Consider the following 17,234-nt stretch of genomic DNA (forward strand, 5'->3'; position numbering starts at 1 on the left):
AGAAACTTATATTTTTGACTAAGGGGTATCATTTTCCTACTTAATGTCCAGAATAGAAATAGCCTTGTAAAGGCACTGTTTTCTCTATACCTACCAGATAGTGCCTGGATCGTGATCCATTGGTCATTTGAAGGAGATGTTTACCTTTGCCATTTAGAGGACAAGTAATGCCCCTGGGGGCGATTTTAGTATTTTTATATAAAGTCCTATTTTACATAATTTCCTCAAAATTGGTGACTGCCATCCTAAGTATCATTGAGTTACCTGAGTACATGATGCATTCATTTCTCCAAATATTATCAAGGGAAAGAAAGATACTAAATTCAGCTAAAGGCGGGACTTTGGGCATTAGGGAAAGTTTGGAGAATGTGGCCACCTACCTTAGCTGCTATAGGATGAAAGTCATCAAAGAACTCCAACTGGTGAAAAGTACACTTGAAATAGAAATTATAAGTTATACAAGAACAGTGATTCTTAGGTGTGTGTTTTTATGGGTGTGTCAGTTTTCTAGGGCTATTGTAGCAAATCACCACTAACTGTGTGGCTTAAAATAACAGATGTTGATTCTTTCACAGTTCTGGATGCTAGCTGTTTAAAATTGAGGTGTCCGGCAGGACCATTGCCCTCTGAAGGTTCTAGGGAAGAATCCTTCCTTCCCTTTTCCTAGCTTCTGAGAGTTCCTGGCAGTCCTTGGCATTTTGTCTTGTAGACCTTTTCTCCTCTGTCTTCACATGGCATTATTCCCTGGGTGGGTCTCCTTAATTCTCTTCTTATAAGGACATCAGTGATTGAATTTATAGTCCACCCTAACCCAGTATGACCTCTTTTACCTAATTACATCAGCAAAGACAGTATTTCCAAGTAAGGTGACAATTTGAGGTTCCTGGTGGATATAAATTTTGTGAAGACCCTGTTCAACCCAGTACAGCAAGTGTGGGTATTTGTGTATGCGTATAATCTCTTACAGAATACTTAATTTAATTGTCTTCTCCATTGTTGATTTCTACTTTTTCTTAAGTGTGTTTGGTATAACAGTGGGTTAATGTGATAGAAATGTTGAAAACTACTGGCCTAAAACAGTGTTTTTAAATTCTGTTACTTACTTATTCTCTGCTGCTATTCCTTGAGAATAAAAGAGAAGAACAACTTCATTGAGTCTTTTATGGTTTTAGCATTCTTAATTTATAACCAGGCCCAAAAGTTTCTTATTTACTAAATACATTTGAGCAGAGTGTTATAACGATTATTCCAGTCTTCTAAGAACACAATTTGTTAGGCAAAATGTTATGAGATACTTGAATAATTTACTGTGAAAAATCCTAGACTATCTTTCACTGGGTTTATTAAAAACTAGATTGAAATGAGACTGTTCTTCCATATCCATTCACCATTACCACCACCACCAAGATGGCACCAAGAAATTAGCTAATATATGTCCCCATATACTGATATCTTTAGGTTGTTTTGTTTATTAATTATGATACAAGTACATAATATTTGCAAAAATTGACTTTGGTAGTGATTTATAATAAAATATCAGGTAAAAGATAATTGCCTCATTTCTGGGCAGTTAATCAGAGCATAGGAATCAGAGTATATTGAATATATTATTTAAAAGATTCACTTGAAGTTCTCCATTATACCCTATAAAAGCAAATTGAATGCCTATTGTTATCATCCATAAATATCTTAACTGCTAAGATTTTCTAGGATTGTAATAGAAAACCAATTATTTCAGAAAGTCATTAAGTAACTATTAGGGAAATTAAACAGTGTGAATAAAATGTGAGCACATGACTTTTGGATTAGTGTCTTAGATAAAACTCGTCATTTTGCACTTTTTAGATTAGAAGAAAAATTTTAAACTTTATCCATGACTTCTCTTTTATAAATCAAAACACCTTATAGCTCATCTGTTTATTATTTTTAAAAATTTATGATGGACATATTTGATTATAAGATAAAATATGACACACCATATCTTAACAGAAACTAACTTTTGTAAACCAAAGTTAGAGATTTAGAATGGAGCTCAAGGCAGTGTAAATGTATAACTTATTTTTCTAAAAACTCTCTTGTAGCCTTCTGTTTAGATCTTCTTTTGGCTCTTATGCTAAAATGTTCAGTGTTTACTCATTCACTAAACTAGTTCTTTAGTTGCAGTGTATGTTGTGCATGCACTGTACAAAGCGTAGGCTGGAATGATAAATCTGACAATGTACATGTATATATTTCTCCATTCAGTGAGTATTTGTTGAGCATCTGCTGTATGCAAGGTATAGTATCAAGAACTTCTGACACAGGGAAATAAAGCAGACACAGTCTCTGCACTGCCTGTAGTCTAGAAAAGGAGGAAAACAGTCAATGTTTGTACAAATCAGTGTAAAATCATCTCCATGAAAAATGCTTGAAGGAAAGATGAATGGTGCTCTCAGAGCTTGTAAAGGGATTTGACATGGGCTTTGGAGAGACTTTGTAAGAGCTCAGATGCTTATCTGAGGAGCTGACTTTTGAACTGAGAGCCAAATAATTATTGGGAATTATGTGTGTGAGAAAATTCCAGGAAGCAGAAGTGGTATAAACAGGTCTTGCACTGCAGTGAGTGTGAGTTATGTGAAATGAAAGGAGGCAGCATGGCTGGCACTTAGGGAACAAGAGGGAGAGTGATGCAAGATGAGGCCGGAGAGCAACAGTGGGGCGGGGCAGACCAACCAGGGTCTTTCACATTAAGGATTTAAGTCTTTTTCTTAAGAGCAGTGGGAAGGCTTTGAGAGATTTTAAACAGTGTGGGGATGCACGGAAAGGGTAAGACAGACCAGATTTGTTTTCCCAAAAGACTGGTGCAGGACGGACTGGCAGGAAAAAAGTGTGGATGAGGGGAGACCAGTTACAAGGCTATTGGAGTAATCCTGGCACAAAATAACTTGGATTAGGGGAGTGATACTGGAAATGGAGAAAGGTATAAACTTAAAACCCCACACTCATTGCTTCCCCCTCCTCTATTATTTAATTTATTTAAAGCTAAGTTGTGCCATGTGCCTATAACATGAACGATCTAGGCTATCCTATTGGATTTTTATTGTTCTCTGAGCAAAAGCTTCCAGTTAGAAATCTAAAGAAGTATAATTTGTTGCCTCACCTGGTACTGTCCCACTTCTAAGCATGCTATTTCAAAAGTCCAATGATAATTGTGTTTTGATACTTATTGATAATTGTCTTGATAATTATAAGGTGACAGTACTTGACAATGGCCCATTGCGTCCTTAATTTCTGGGGTCTCCTAGGTGAACCCACAACTCAGTGGGAAAACTAAGCCTTATCTCTTACTGAAATGTTTTCTCTCCTGCATTTTCTCCTCCTCCTCTTCGTCTTGCTTCTATTAAGATTTTTTTTTTAAAAGAGTGTCATGTAATGATGGTATCTTATATTGGTTTAGCAATGATATCTTTATTCCTGTTTTACTTAATAGTTAGTTACCTAGATATTGTATTATTATCTCCTGGGGAAAAAAAGTCTTAGATTATAGGGTCTTATGAGCAGGGTTGTGTTGTCTTCCAAGGAATTTCTTCATAATTTTCCTCTTGTTCTGCTTTTCAATAAGTTTCATTGGTTGACCCTCTGTTTAGTGTAAAACCTTGTGCAGAATAAGCGAACTTATCAGTGATTTGCAATAACCCTTTACAATAGCCTCATCAGTTACTTATAAAAGTGATTTATGAGCCAAATTAACCTTGGTTAGCTTTATCCTATGATAATGTGTCAGTCACCTTTGAAACTTGAAAATATTAGATTTAGTGAGACAAATGACAAGCTTTTCAGTTATCTTTAAGCCCTCCTGTGAGCCTCTCATTGGTTCAAAAGCTATGTGTTGTTATTCAGTGGGCAGATGGCGGCTCACCTTCTTTATGGCTGAACTTCCTGTGGGGAAGGGGAAACTAAGGGCCATTAACAATTAGAGTCCTGAATAGAGGGAAGAGCTAGTTAACTGTGCTTCAGGCTACTGGAATAAAAACTCTTTGTTTTCCCTAGACCTTACCCAAGCATCATCTCTTTTAAAGAGCCAGTATGGTCTGCCTAAAGTTGTTTCTAACTTGCTAGAAGGGCCTCCTTTTGTGCTAGATATACTCCTACCTTCCTGGATCCTAGCCCTCCTGATGTGATCTGCTCTAACACTAACTACCTACAGAAACCTGTCTTCCTCCTGACCTTGGTTCACTTCTGTGCCAGCCACCTGACCTGCTTACTACCTAATTTGATATTGGCTATTGTCTGTGCCTTCTGCTCACCCTTGACGTGACAGCCCAGGTCCATCGTTTGTTTCTCAAGCGTAGACTGTTATTTAGCACTCATACACTTCAGGTTTTTCATAGTAATATATATGATATGTCACAGAAAGTAACATCAGGATATGAGATTGGACCTGTTAATTTGAAAGTATCAGTATATCTTAAACATTTCTCAGATAGACTATCTTTAGAACGTTTATTAACTGAGAATTAAAACATCGGGGCTAGAGCTCTCTGGAGACTAAAGTTTGTATTTTAAAAGTGGAATAGTTGTCATCAGTTCCTTTCCCTATACTGATCTGGCCAATATTACATACTCAATTAGGTATTTGTAGTCACCAAATTCCATATTTTATTATTCTCTTGGTCTCACCAACATAAGCCATTCAGGTACTTTTATTTCTGGTTTCTTATTACTATCTAAAGCATTCTTGAATTACTTGCTTTATCTACAAAATGATAGAACATTTTATAGCAGCCATAAATATTCAAAACAAATAATACTCCTATGGAAAAACCATATGTTTACCATTAAACACTAATTCTAATTGAACCAAATGGCACATTTGGTATTTATATGTTGAATAGTAATAACACGTACAGCAGATTCACTTGTTGATCTTAGAATGCTAAGCTGACTAGCTTTTGTCTATATTAATAAAGTTGAAATTGGTATGTTATAGTGCCCAAAAACCTGAATTATTTTGTATATAATATACTGGCATAAATGAAGATTAAATTTAGGTGGCAGTAAGCATTAACTTCTTCCTGATGCTCTGAAGTTTTAAAATACTTAAATATGCTTAAAAATTAATATGAAGAATAATTATAAACTTATGCTTATTTTCATGTGTAGTTTGTGTGACCTGTTTTATTATTTTATAATTGTGGCTTCCATGTTGTCAGAAGTTTGAAAAACATTCTTAAAATATAATAGGATGGCATCTTTGTGTCAAAATTTACTGAAATGATATGTAATACTTATAAAAGAGCAACTAATGATGCAGTCATAAGACTTCAGCCCTTTTAAAACCTTCAGTCCTGTGTAATGTCACCCTTACGCAAAAAGAATTTGATGTAGTTTCAACAGTGTTGAATTTGTGAATTATTAATTTACAGCGAACATTTACACTGTACTAGTGAATTCATATGAGCATTTCTAACCTATGGGATATTTGGTTTGCAGGAGAAAATAGAAGTAGAAATTATTTTCATAACTTGAAATGGAATTTCCCACTAATACTGTTTCTTTCACCAATTGTTGCCACAACATTCGCTAAAATTAATACTCTTCTGATAATAGATCAAGGCAATTTACATTTAGTTTTCTTTGTCTTTTTGTTTGTTTGTTTGTTTTGTTTTATCTTATCCCCTCTACTCCCCAATTATTTCATGGCATTTCAGTGCTTCAGAGAATTTAGATGAGTTCTCCTCCTCCAGTAGCTGGTTACTTAACCAGAAGCACAGTAAGAAAAGGAGAAAAGACAGGACAAGATTGAAATCTCCATCCTTGACTATCATGAATACAGCAGCTCGAACAAGGCCACTTCAGAGTTTCCACAAACGAAAACTCTACAGACTGAGCCCTGCTTTTTATTGGACTCCTCAGGTAAGGTCATCTTTGGGAAAACATAAATAAAGATTTTACTGCCAATATAGTTCACAAATAAGAGGTTATGGATTATACACAGTTATTTAGAATAAGTGGGATTTAATAATTTTTTAAGCATAGCAGTGTGTTCTGAAGCTTAACATTTCCATTTTTTAAATCCATTATTATGCTTAAACTAATTTGAAAGAAAATTAGGTATCAAGTTGACTTTAAAATTTTACTGGTAAGGGTAATAAGGAAAACGTAAGTATATTATGTATTTGTCTTTTGCTTAGTAAAGAAAACAGTAAAGAATATCTGTAGGGCTCTCAGTTATTTTGGAGGAAATGATGTTGCTCTCCCTTTTAGATCTGGTATTTGTTAAACTTGGCAAGCACTCCTTTTTCTAGAATATGAGCAATGTAATTTTAGATGTCCATGCTTACACTTTTTACAAATAAAATATACTTCATTAAAAGTGTTCACCTTGGAAAGCATATTCTTCACTTATTAGCAACGTGTCAGCTGTACATCTTTCTGTACATAACTAAACAAACTGTGATGGAGGGCCGAATAAGTTGTCTCTAGCTCTCTTTGTATACATGCTTTTTTTCCCTATTGTATTTTAAAATAATACATCAGAGGAGAGAAATTGTCCTTGGTTTAAATATTGTTTTTGATTATTACTATATTACTGTTTAAAATATATTTCTATAAATGTCAAAATGCTTTGTTTCTTTAGAAACCAGTTTTAAATTTGGTTTTATAGAATCCTTTTATAAATAGGAATGTGAATTCTGACAAATTAATTTTTATTAATAGATTGATTTTTGCCATTTAGTATTTCAGCTATTATTAGTATGCTCCTCCAACTTGAAATTTGTTAAATTAACTTTTAGTTTAGAATTTTAAGAAATTTTACATAATTAATCAACCTAATAGGAAAATATTTTATGTAAAGTTTTTATATGTGAAATTGTATTTTATTTAATGATTTTTACTAAATAAGCAATAGGTAAATAATATTTTTGAAGTTGATTTTATAATTTCGTAGTTATAAATAAACTTGTCCATCAAAAATATTTTACATATGAATGAATATGCCTGACTGGAAGGAGTATGCTTGAATAGTTTAGGGGATTTGCTCAGTGTTCCTAAAATACTATATATGCCTTGAAAATGTAAAGATTGACCTGGAAAAGTGTGAAAAAATTTAAGACTTTTAGCAAACAAGGGAAGAAACAAGTCTAATATTATTGTTACTAGTGGATCATATAATTTATCATATTCTAGTTATAGTGCTAAGCATTTTCAGTACATTATTTAATCTTCAAACGTGTAACTATGAGGCATTATTAATCCCACCTTTAGATGCAGAAATTGAGGTTAGATTAAGTAACTTGCCCAAAGTCATATAGCTGGTAAGCAGTAAGTCTGATTCCAAAGCTCATATTTTTACCCATTCGTACATTGAGAACAACAAAAATAACCCAAATATTTTGTGTACTTAAAATCAGTAAAGATAGTATATTTGAGGGGCGGGGAAGGGGCTTTGTCTGGTTAGAGATATTAAGAAATGCATTGTAGAAGATGAGCTTTGAAAGATAAACAGACTTTTGAAAGGGTATGGGGGAAATAAAGAAAGCACTTTAGTAATTGAAACTAAGATAGAAAAATGATGGAGAACAGCAAATGTCCCAAACATAACCCCCAGATATCTAGGATAATATTTTTTTCTTTCTAAATTTAATAAATGTCATTTCTCTTAGGAAGCCATCCTTGATAATCTCCACTATGGGGTATATATTGATGTAGCACCCTGTATTATAATAATCCATTATTTTATAATAAGAATCCTTTCATTTTTCTGTCTTCTCATTACATTATAAGAAATTAGAGAACAGGAATTGTGTATTTCTGAACCTACAGGGCCTTGAACAGTAACTGTTCAATAGTATATGCTCAATAAATTATTATTTAATATGTGAAAAAATTAATGTAGTAGAATATAGGAGGATACTAGGCAATGGAGAGTGAGAACATATGAGGTTGTGTGTGTTTTCTTGATTTGCTTTATGAAAGGTTCTAGAACAGTAATGTCAAATAGAACTTGGAATGATATGTTCTGTAACTATCTGTGCTGTCCAATATGGTAGCTACTAAATACATGTAACTATTGAGCACATGAAGTGTAGCTAGTGCAACTGAGGAACTGAATTTTTAATTTACTTCATTTTTATTAATTTTGATTTGAATAGCCACATTTGGATAATGGCTACCAAACTGAATATGACAGATCTAGACTCAAACTTCCTGTGATAGCAGTGGGAACATGTGGCACTCATTCTTGTTTTCTAATACCAAACAGGGATCTTGGGAGAAATGGCTGATTTCTAGGGTTGGGGGAGGGAGGGTAGAAGATGTGGCTGGAATACTTTATTGTTACCAGAATGCAAGGAAGTGTTAATGATGGGGGCATGTCAAAAAACCCCAGGGGCTGGTTTGAAGAGGCTGCCGCTGGCCAAATCTGGGGCTCTTTGAGAATCAAACTAACGAAGGACAGTAATGAATGAAAAAATAGGAAGCCATGAATCCATCCTGATGATAGACAGACAGAAAGAGAGAGAGAGATGAAAAGGGGAAGCTGAAGACTTTTCCATAGAGTAGGATACTGATTAATAAATGCGAGTGAGCAGTGAAATTAGAGAATCATTGCAATAGTCATAGTAAAGATTGTTTAGGTAGGAATAATCAGTGGGTGAAAACTCTGGGGTCAGGACTGAAGAAAAGTTTGATGAGGAGCAGGTTATTTATATTGTCATAACTATGTGGTGGAGAACCTACAATGATCTTGCCTGAGTGATCAAAACTAACGTAGGAAGGATACAATATCACTATGTAGTATTCTGACCAGCGTTGCATAACCTGAATTTAATCATGAGGAAACATCAGACAAAGCCCGAATCAGAGACATGCTGTTAAAAAATGACAACTGGGCTGTATTCTTAAAAAACAAAACAAAACAAAACTCAATGTCATAAAGGCCCAGAAAGGCTGAGGAACTGTTTCAGATTGAAAGAGAGACTAAAAGGGTATATGGCAACTGAATGAATATACGATCCAGATCACAATTCTTTTGGTGGGAAAATATTATTGGGACAATTGAGAAAACTGGACTTTTGATGGTAGATTATATAAAAATACTGTATCAATGTTGAATTTCCTGAGTGTGATGTTTTGCAGTTATGTAAGAAAACACCCTAATTTTAGGAAATACAGATTGAAATATTAAGTGGTAAAATGGCTAAGGCATCCATTTTATGCAATAAATTAATTCCTGTGCCTCTAGAATGGTATAAGCTTTGTAGCATCCATTATTTTCTCTAGTGCTTAAGTCCCTGATAGAGTACTGGTTTGGAAAAGCTTGTACAAGGGCAATGGAGAGAGGTGGGAGTCTTCCACTACTAGGTAGCATACAGAAGACAGCTCACTGACCATCATTCTCATTGCAGCAAACATGTGTACAGATTACCAAAAAAAAAAAGAAAAGTCATCATACTATTAAAGACATTAGCAGAACTTCCGGTTTCAGCTCCATCATGTAAAGAGCTTACAAGTTGTCCGTGCTAACAATAAAAATGTGAACAAACTGAAATTCAGTGCCTTTTCACGAACCCATGAGAGAACTGAGGTTTCAGGGCAAACTGCCACCCTGAAATACAGAGAGATAGGCAGATCCAGAGAGTCATAGCCAAGATCTGCTTCCCTGGAGCAGAAGCCGTGGCAATTATAAACTAACTGGTAGGGACATTTAAATGGTAATTCTGATGAACTGCTTGAGACTGAGAGTGGAGAACTCCTGGAGACCACAGACTTAGGAAGCCCTACCCCTTCACATTTTCATGGACTTTACCTCCAGGCGCCGGTCACCTCACAGTGAGGAGCCAAGAAGGGTCCCTAGTGGCTCTGGCATAGAAGGGAAAGGGTAACCTTTATGAAATAAGCCCAGAGCATTGTCTGTTGTAAGGCTTACTCTTCAGAAAACAAAAGCAAAAAATAACTTTACCAGAGCCTTGTCCACCTGAGAGAGAAGCAGTTCTGCCCTATAGCCTTCTGTCTCACTTGTTAAAGTCACAGATCAGGGACACAGACCACCAAAAAACAGATTTAATCATAAGGTTATAGTATGTTACGCTACTACAGTAAATACACTTTCTCTCCCCCATACTTTACCACCACGCCAGCAGGACTCCAGTCCAGTAACAGTGGGTTACAGCTGCAAGATGTAGACTCTGTCTGAAGAGAAGTACTTAACAGGGGAGACAAAAACAAGGACACTGAAGGAATTTGGACTCTGGCACCTTTATTAACTATAGCTGACATTAAACACAGTCCCACTCAAACTCTTAGATTAACTTAACACCTCACAATAGAGGCCTGTTTACCTCAGGTTCTAAGACATCTGTTCAGCTTTCAACAGAAAATTACAGGGCATGTTAGGAAAAACAAAGTCTGCAGAGACAAAGAAATCATCAGAACCAGGCTCAAATACGGCAAAGATGTTGGAATTCTCTTAAATAACTAATATGTTAATGTCTTTTATGGATAAAGTAGAAAACATGCAAGAACAGATGGGTAATGTAAGCAGAGAGACGGAAATTCTTAAGAAGAGCTAAAAGTGAATGCTAGAAATCAGAAACACTGTAACCTAAATGAATCATGCTTTTCGTGGGCTCATAAGTAGACTGGACATGGCTGAGGAAAGAACCAGCAAGTGTAGGTAGGTCAATAGAAATTTTACAAACTGAAATGCAAGAGAAAAAGGAATGAATAAGACAGAACAGCACATCCAAGAACCTGGGGACAATTTCAGAGGCAATTTCAGATGGTGTATCAGATGTGTGATTGGAATATCAAGAGGAGAAAGAAAACAGAGCAGAAAAAAATATTTGAGGCAATAATACATGAGAATTTTCCAAAGTATTGACTCATTAGACAAGCACCAAAGCATAAATTCAGGAAACTCAAGCAGAAGGGCATCAAGCAGTATAAATACCAATAAATAAATACTTAGGCATAATATAGTCAAACTGCAGAAGACCAAAGATGGAAAGTATCTTAGAAAAACACCTCAGCTATAGAAGAACAAGGGTAAGAATTACAGCTAACTTCTCATCAGAAACCACGCAAGCAAAAAGAGTAGAATGAAATATTTAAAGTGTTGAAAGAAAAAAAAAAAAAACCAAACAACTATACTGGGCAAAGTTGTTTGTCCCCCCCTTGACCCTGCAGAAAAAGTTATGTCAATGTTGTAACTCCTGGTACCTATGAATGTGACTGTTATGAGTTGAATTGTGTTCCCAGGGACTCCTATGTTGAAATTCTAGCTACTAGTTCCCCAGAACGTGAGCTTATTTGGGTACAAGTTTGTTGTTGATGTAATTAGTGAAGATGAGGTGATTAGGGTAAGCCCTAATCCAGTATGGCTGGTGTCCTTATAAAAAGGGGAATTTGAACACAGTTGCATACATACAGAGTGAATGCCATGTGAAGATGAAGACTCAGATCAGAGTTACTCTTCTGTAGGCCAAGGAGCACTGAAGATTGGCAGCAAAACCCAGGAGCTAAGGGAAGAGGGGGGGGGGACAGATTATTCCTCACAGTCTCCCTCACAGGACAGAGGCAAAGATGAGTTATGGTACTGTGAGTCAGGGAACACCGGAAGCCACCAGAAACTGAAAGATGTAAGGAGTAAGTCTCTCCTGGAGCCTTCAAATGGAGTTTGGCCCTGCTAACACGTCAGTTTTGGATTTTGGGCCTCTAGAACTGTGAGAAAATTAATTTCTGTGATTTTTAAGCCGACCAATTTATGGCAGTTTGTTATGGCAGCCTTAAGAAACTAATAGAGTTTGGGACCAGGAAGTAGGGTACTATTTTAACAGTTACCTAAAACTGTGGAAGCGACTTTGGAATTGGGAAATAGGCTACCAGTTGGAAGAATTTTGAAGTATGTGATTAAAAAAAAAAAAAGAGCCTAGATTCTGGTGAAAGCCCAGAAGAAAGTGAGGAGGATCGAAGACAAAGATGCTGTCATTTTAGAGAATACATATATTGTCATGAACAGAATGTTACTAGAAAGCAATATGAATGTTAAAGATGCTCCTGGTAAGATTTCAGAAAGAAATGTTATTAGAAACTGGAAGAAAGGTGATCCTTGTTTTAAAGTGGTAGAAAAAGTTGGCTGAATCATATTCTACTGCTGAGTGGAGAATAGGACTTGTAAGCATTGAACTCTTAGATATTTAGCTGAGGAAATTATCAAGTGTGGAATTTTCAGTCTGGTTTTTCCTTAGTTTATAGTAAAATATGGGAGGAAAAAGATAAACTGAGGAAGGAATTGTTAAGCAAAAAGCGACCAGAACTTGATAATTTGGGAAATTATCATCCTACTCCAAAACATTATGTAGCATGCTCTGGGAAGAATCCAAGAGTGTGGCTGGACAAATGTTTTACAAAGAGATTAGGCAAGTGACTCAGGGATCTTAGCTGAAACCAGGAAAAGATCTCAGCAGAACTTCGTTGTCTAATGATACAGATCCTCTTGACATACCGGGGAGACCCACTATGTTTTTGAGAATGTTGTATCAACAGAACACTATCAGCCTAGACTGAAAGGGACAGAAACTGGACAAAATGAAAGAACGTTGTTGGACCCTAAAAATTTTACAGGCAGGAAGTGGGCTGGTAGAGCTGTTCACCTACAAACAAGTACTAACCCTCAAGAAAGAGGAAGGTGAATTATAGACATAAATGTGGAAGGAGAATAATAAAGCTAGAAGAAAACAGCTAGAAGATATAGGAGAATATCTTCATGTCTTTTGAGGTAGCTTCTTAAACAGAATACAAACTACACTAATCATAAAAGAAAATTATAAACCTATTTCCATTAAAGACAGCACTAAGAAAGTCAATAAAGTATAAACTGAGTGAAGACATTTGCTACATACGTGTGTATATATATTTCTCCAACAAAGATTTCATATCCTGACTGTATATATATTTCTTAAAAAAAAAAAAGAGACAATAACAAACCATCCAATTAAAACTAGGCATAACACAGAGTTGTACACTTTAAAATGGTTAAAATAGTAAATTTTATGTGTATTTTACCACAGTAAGAATTTCTTTTAAATGAAAAAAAACATAATATTTGAACAGATCTTTCGTAAAAGAGAATATCCAAATGGTCGGTTAGTATATGAAAACGTGTTTAAAGTTATTACTCATCAAGGAAATGCAACTAAAACTACAGTGAAATACCACTGCACACATCCATTCTTATAATTCAGCAGTTCCACTCTTAGGAACTTTCCCAGGAGAAATGAATACATCTGTACATAAAAAGTCTTATATAAGAATTATTATAACAGCTTTACTTATTAAAGTTCCAATCAGAAGTCAGTCTAAATGTCCATCAGCAGGAGCATTGTAGTATCTAATACAGCAATAAAAGAGATAGCTACTGATCCAATAACTTAGATAGATCTATCTCGCAGACATTATGTTGAGTGAAAGAAGAGAATACATACTCTGTGATAACTATTGACAAAACTTGGTGGTGACAGAAATTAGAATTGTGATTACTTCAGTGTAAGGCGTAGGAGTTGACCAGGAAGGGGTACAACCAAGGTTTCTGGGTTGTTGGAACTACTTCATATCTTGACCATGGTAATGGTGATGACCACATGTATGTAATATGCAAAGGTTCATGCTGTATATCTTTTTCATCATAGAAGTGGGCATGAGTATATGCTACACATTCAGTTAGCCTATCTTTCTTATTTTGGTCATGTATTTTTACATAATAAACCATCCCAAAATTTATTGGTTTAAAAATAGTTTATAATTATCATTCATGAGTCCATGAATTACCCTCAGTAGTTCTTCCAGGCTTGTCTAAGTTCTCTCATACAGTTGGAGTAAGATGGTGACTGGGGCTGGAGTCATCTGGGGTCTTGGGTGGGCTGGAATTTTGGGTTTCTTTCTCTCTCCATGTAGTGTCCTCAGCCTTTCTGTGTGGGGCATGATTTCTTTAGCAGGGTTGTTTTACATGGTGGCCCACACTGTCAAAAATGCAAATATGAAAGCTGCCAGTTCTTCTTCAGACTTAGATCTAGAATTCATGCAGTGCTTTTCGGTTGAGTTTATTGATTAAAGTGAATCAGTGTAGGATTTAATGTGGGAGGGACTATTCAAGGGCAAGAATACTGGGAGACATGATTCATTGGGAGCCATTACTGGGGACTACCTACCACAGTCCATCTTCTGATCCCAGTTATTGACATCTCTTTCATATGTAAAAACTACCTAACCCTTTCCCCTGAAGGCCTCTAAAGTCTCATCACATTACCTCATTAGGCTCAGGCTTAACATCTTGAATTTCATTATTTTAAACCATGTCCAGGTTCCTGAATTGAGACTTTTTATGTATGGCTTCTCAGGTGTGGTTCTTTGGGTGTAGCTCCTCAAGTATGGTTTCTCTGAATTGAAAGATTTGTGAACTAATGTTATAAATTATTTTCTCTATGCATACCCAACATATAATAGTCAGGCAGGAATACTGAGAATAAACACTGCTCAGACAGGGAGAAATGGGAGAAGTTTAGCAGTTCTGAAATACACAGTTAGGAGGGGAGGGTATAGCTCAAAGTGGGAGAGCACATGCTTAGCATGCACGAGGTCCTGGGTTCAATTCCCAGTACCTCCTCTAAAAAGTAAATAAATAAATAAACCTAAGTACTCCTTCCCACAAAAAAAAAAAAAAAAAAGAGAGAGAGAGAGAAATACACAATTAGACACATGTTGCAGGTTTGTTAATGTGGGCCTGTTCCTCTGGAAGTGGTTCTTTGTAGCTGTTAGCTCTGCCCTGTGGGCTCTTGGCTGCATTCCCGAGTCACCTTTTATTTTTCATTAAAAAAGGGCCCTTTTTGCATATGTGTTTGTTTTCTCAGCATGCTTCCTACCTATAAAAGACTGAAGGCCTAGAGGCCTTGTCATTTTGAGCTATTTCTGTGTTAGTCTAGGTTCAAGTCTAAAAACTTTGTGGAATATCTATGTATCACATTGAAATAAACTCCATTGGACAACAGTCATATCTATATAACTCTTCAACATAGGCCCTTCCTGATTTTAGACTTTGTGTGAGGCTGCTTTGGGACAATTTTCCTTAAGATACTTAATAGCACTTTTGTGTAATAGAGAAGATTATTGAAGCATGCCTTTAAGATTCTTAGAAGCCCTTTTGCCTAGACGTGAGTACCTACAAACATGTCTCAGACCTTTCTAAAGTTTTAACAAAGGGTCTTCCAGTCTTTCCCTCAAGATCTTGACACTGAGGTCACAGAGGATTTAAACTTTGTCTTGCTGTCTGGAGTGGCCAGAAATGAGAAACAGTCTTACTTTTGAACCTAGCAAGTCTTGGCTCTATATTTCCTCTAAATTCTACTTGAAAACTTATTTACCCTTTTTTGAAGCTCATTACTCCATCCATACTTCATCACAGGCAATTAAATGAACCAACTGGCACCTTAGACATTCTGCCTAGAAACCTCCTTAGCCAGATCTATGAGTTCACTACGTACCCTTTTTATCCGCCATATTTCTACAGGCAGCTGTTACACTACTTGTTCTGCCAGAGCAATGAGATGAAACAAATAGAAGTAAAAGGATTGGAATAATTACTTAGAATAATTATTTGCAGAGCTTATGATCCCTTTGCTGGGCAAAATTAATAAAAAGCATAAATTCGTATGCATCTTTACTTATTTTTACCCTTTTTAACAATACTAATCTTTAATAAGACTGTGAAATAATAGCAGCTAATATTTATTAGGCAATTATCATGTGCCAGGTACTGTTTCAACTTATGAATACATGTATTTCTTATTTAATATTCATGCCACATTTCCTGTGGGGAAACTGAAACACAAAGTGGGATGAAAAGATGCACTATTTACATAAATATAAGTATGAATTTACAGTTTTCTTTTAAGTGTTAATGCTAAGTCTTAACACTACTTCTTTCATGAGCTTGAGTAAAACATCTGATTTGAATGCTGTGTGAGTTGTTTCAGACTATTTCTCCCTATGAAATCTCAGCCAATATTAATAATTATTAAAACTTCACATAGTTTCTAAAGTTATTTTAATTTTTTTTGCTGCCTTATCTTCAAGCTGAATCATATCCTTTGATATTCATTATTATTCATACATACATTACTTACTTATTCTTTATTAAAATAACTTTAGTTTATTCCTGGAGAGTCTTATGTCTTTTTATACTTGGTATAACATTGCTTAATCTACCTGAATTATAGAGTTATCTTTAGAATCAGGAAAATGCATTGGCAAGCATAGATAAAGTATGAATATGTTTTCCAGAATAATACTCTTAAGTCTTAAAATGTAAGTTGTGGCTAATAGCTTTCTTTAAAGTTCAATTTTATTTGCAATTAAGAATTTAAGATCATATTAAGTAAGTCAGAGAAAGACAAATATCATGATATCACTTATTTGCAGAATTTGCAGATCTAAAAAAAAATGATACAAATGAACTTATTTATAAAACAGAAATAGATTCACAGACATAGAAAACAAACTATGGCTATCAAAGGGGAAAGATGGGGAAGGGTTAAATTAGGAATTTGGAATTAACATATACATACTACTATATATAAAATAGATAAACAATGAGAACCTACTGTATAGCACAGGGAACTATATTCAGTATCTTGTAATAACATATAATAAAATAGAACCTGAAAGAGTATATATATATATATATATATATATCTGAATGTGTGTGTGTATAACTGAATCACTTTGCTGTACACCTGTACTGATACATTGTAAATCAGCTATACTTCAATTAAAAAAAAAAAGAATTAAAGAAAAAAGTGGGTATTTGGCCATAATATACTTCTTCAGCTCTTGCTTGATAAGAGTATGAGTCACTATGCAACCTTAGGCCCTACCCTGCTGGTGTTTCAGCTTAGACAACAGAGGCCACCCTGACCACCTCCTGGCAGGGGGAGTCTCTGCCCCACTGGGACAAGAGGACAGAGGCTTCTGACACCCAAGGTTAGAATTCTGGATATAGTTTTCTAAAGAAACAGGATAAGTGAGTAAGAATAAGCCAAGAAATTTATTCAGTCATTCAGATCAAAGACCAGAATATTAAATGTTTTATATGAAATTGATAAAAGTATAGACAGTTTGGCTAGGAGTCGGGAAAGGCAGTAGGAAAAAGCCGAAAGTTTCATTTGGTCATGCTCCCAACTACCTTCCTCCATATTGGG

At 35.4% G+C, this 17,234-nt stretch overlaps 1 protein-coding gene across 7 annotated transcripts in view; it reads left to right on the forward strand.

Moving 5' to 3' along the window:
* The window catches only part of KANSL1L (KAT8 regulatory NSL complex subunit 1 like), a 113,191-nt gene that overhangs the window by 61,187 nt on the left and 34,770 nt on the right, over positions 1-17,234 (forward strand). For all 7 annotated transcript variants that reach the window (XM_074364066.1, XM_074364067.1, XM_074364063.1 and 4 more), the window contains one exon: positions 5,691-5,895. In XM_074364066.1, the coding sequence (XP_074220167.1) occupies positions 5,691-5,895 (205 nt within the window). The remainder of the gene's footprint in view (positions 1-5,690; positions 5,896-17,234) is intronic.

The sequence above is a fragment of the Camelus bactrianus genome, chromosome 5 (assembly GCF_048773025.1).
Source record: "Camelus bactrianus isolate YW-2024 breed Bactrian camel chromosome 5, ASM4877302v1, whole genome shotgun sequence".
Lineage (NCBI taxonomy): Eukaryota > Metazoa > Chordata > Mammalia > Artiodactyla > Camelidae > Camelus > Camelus bactrianus.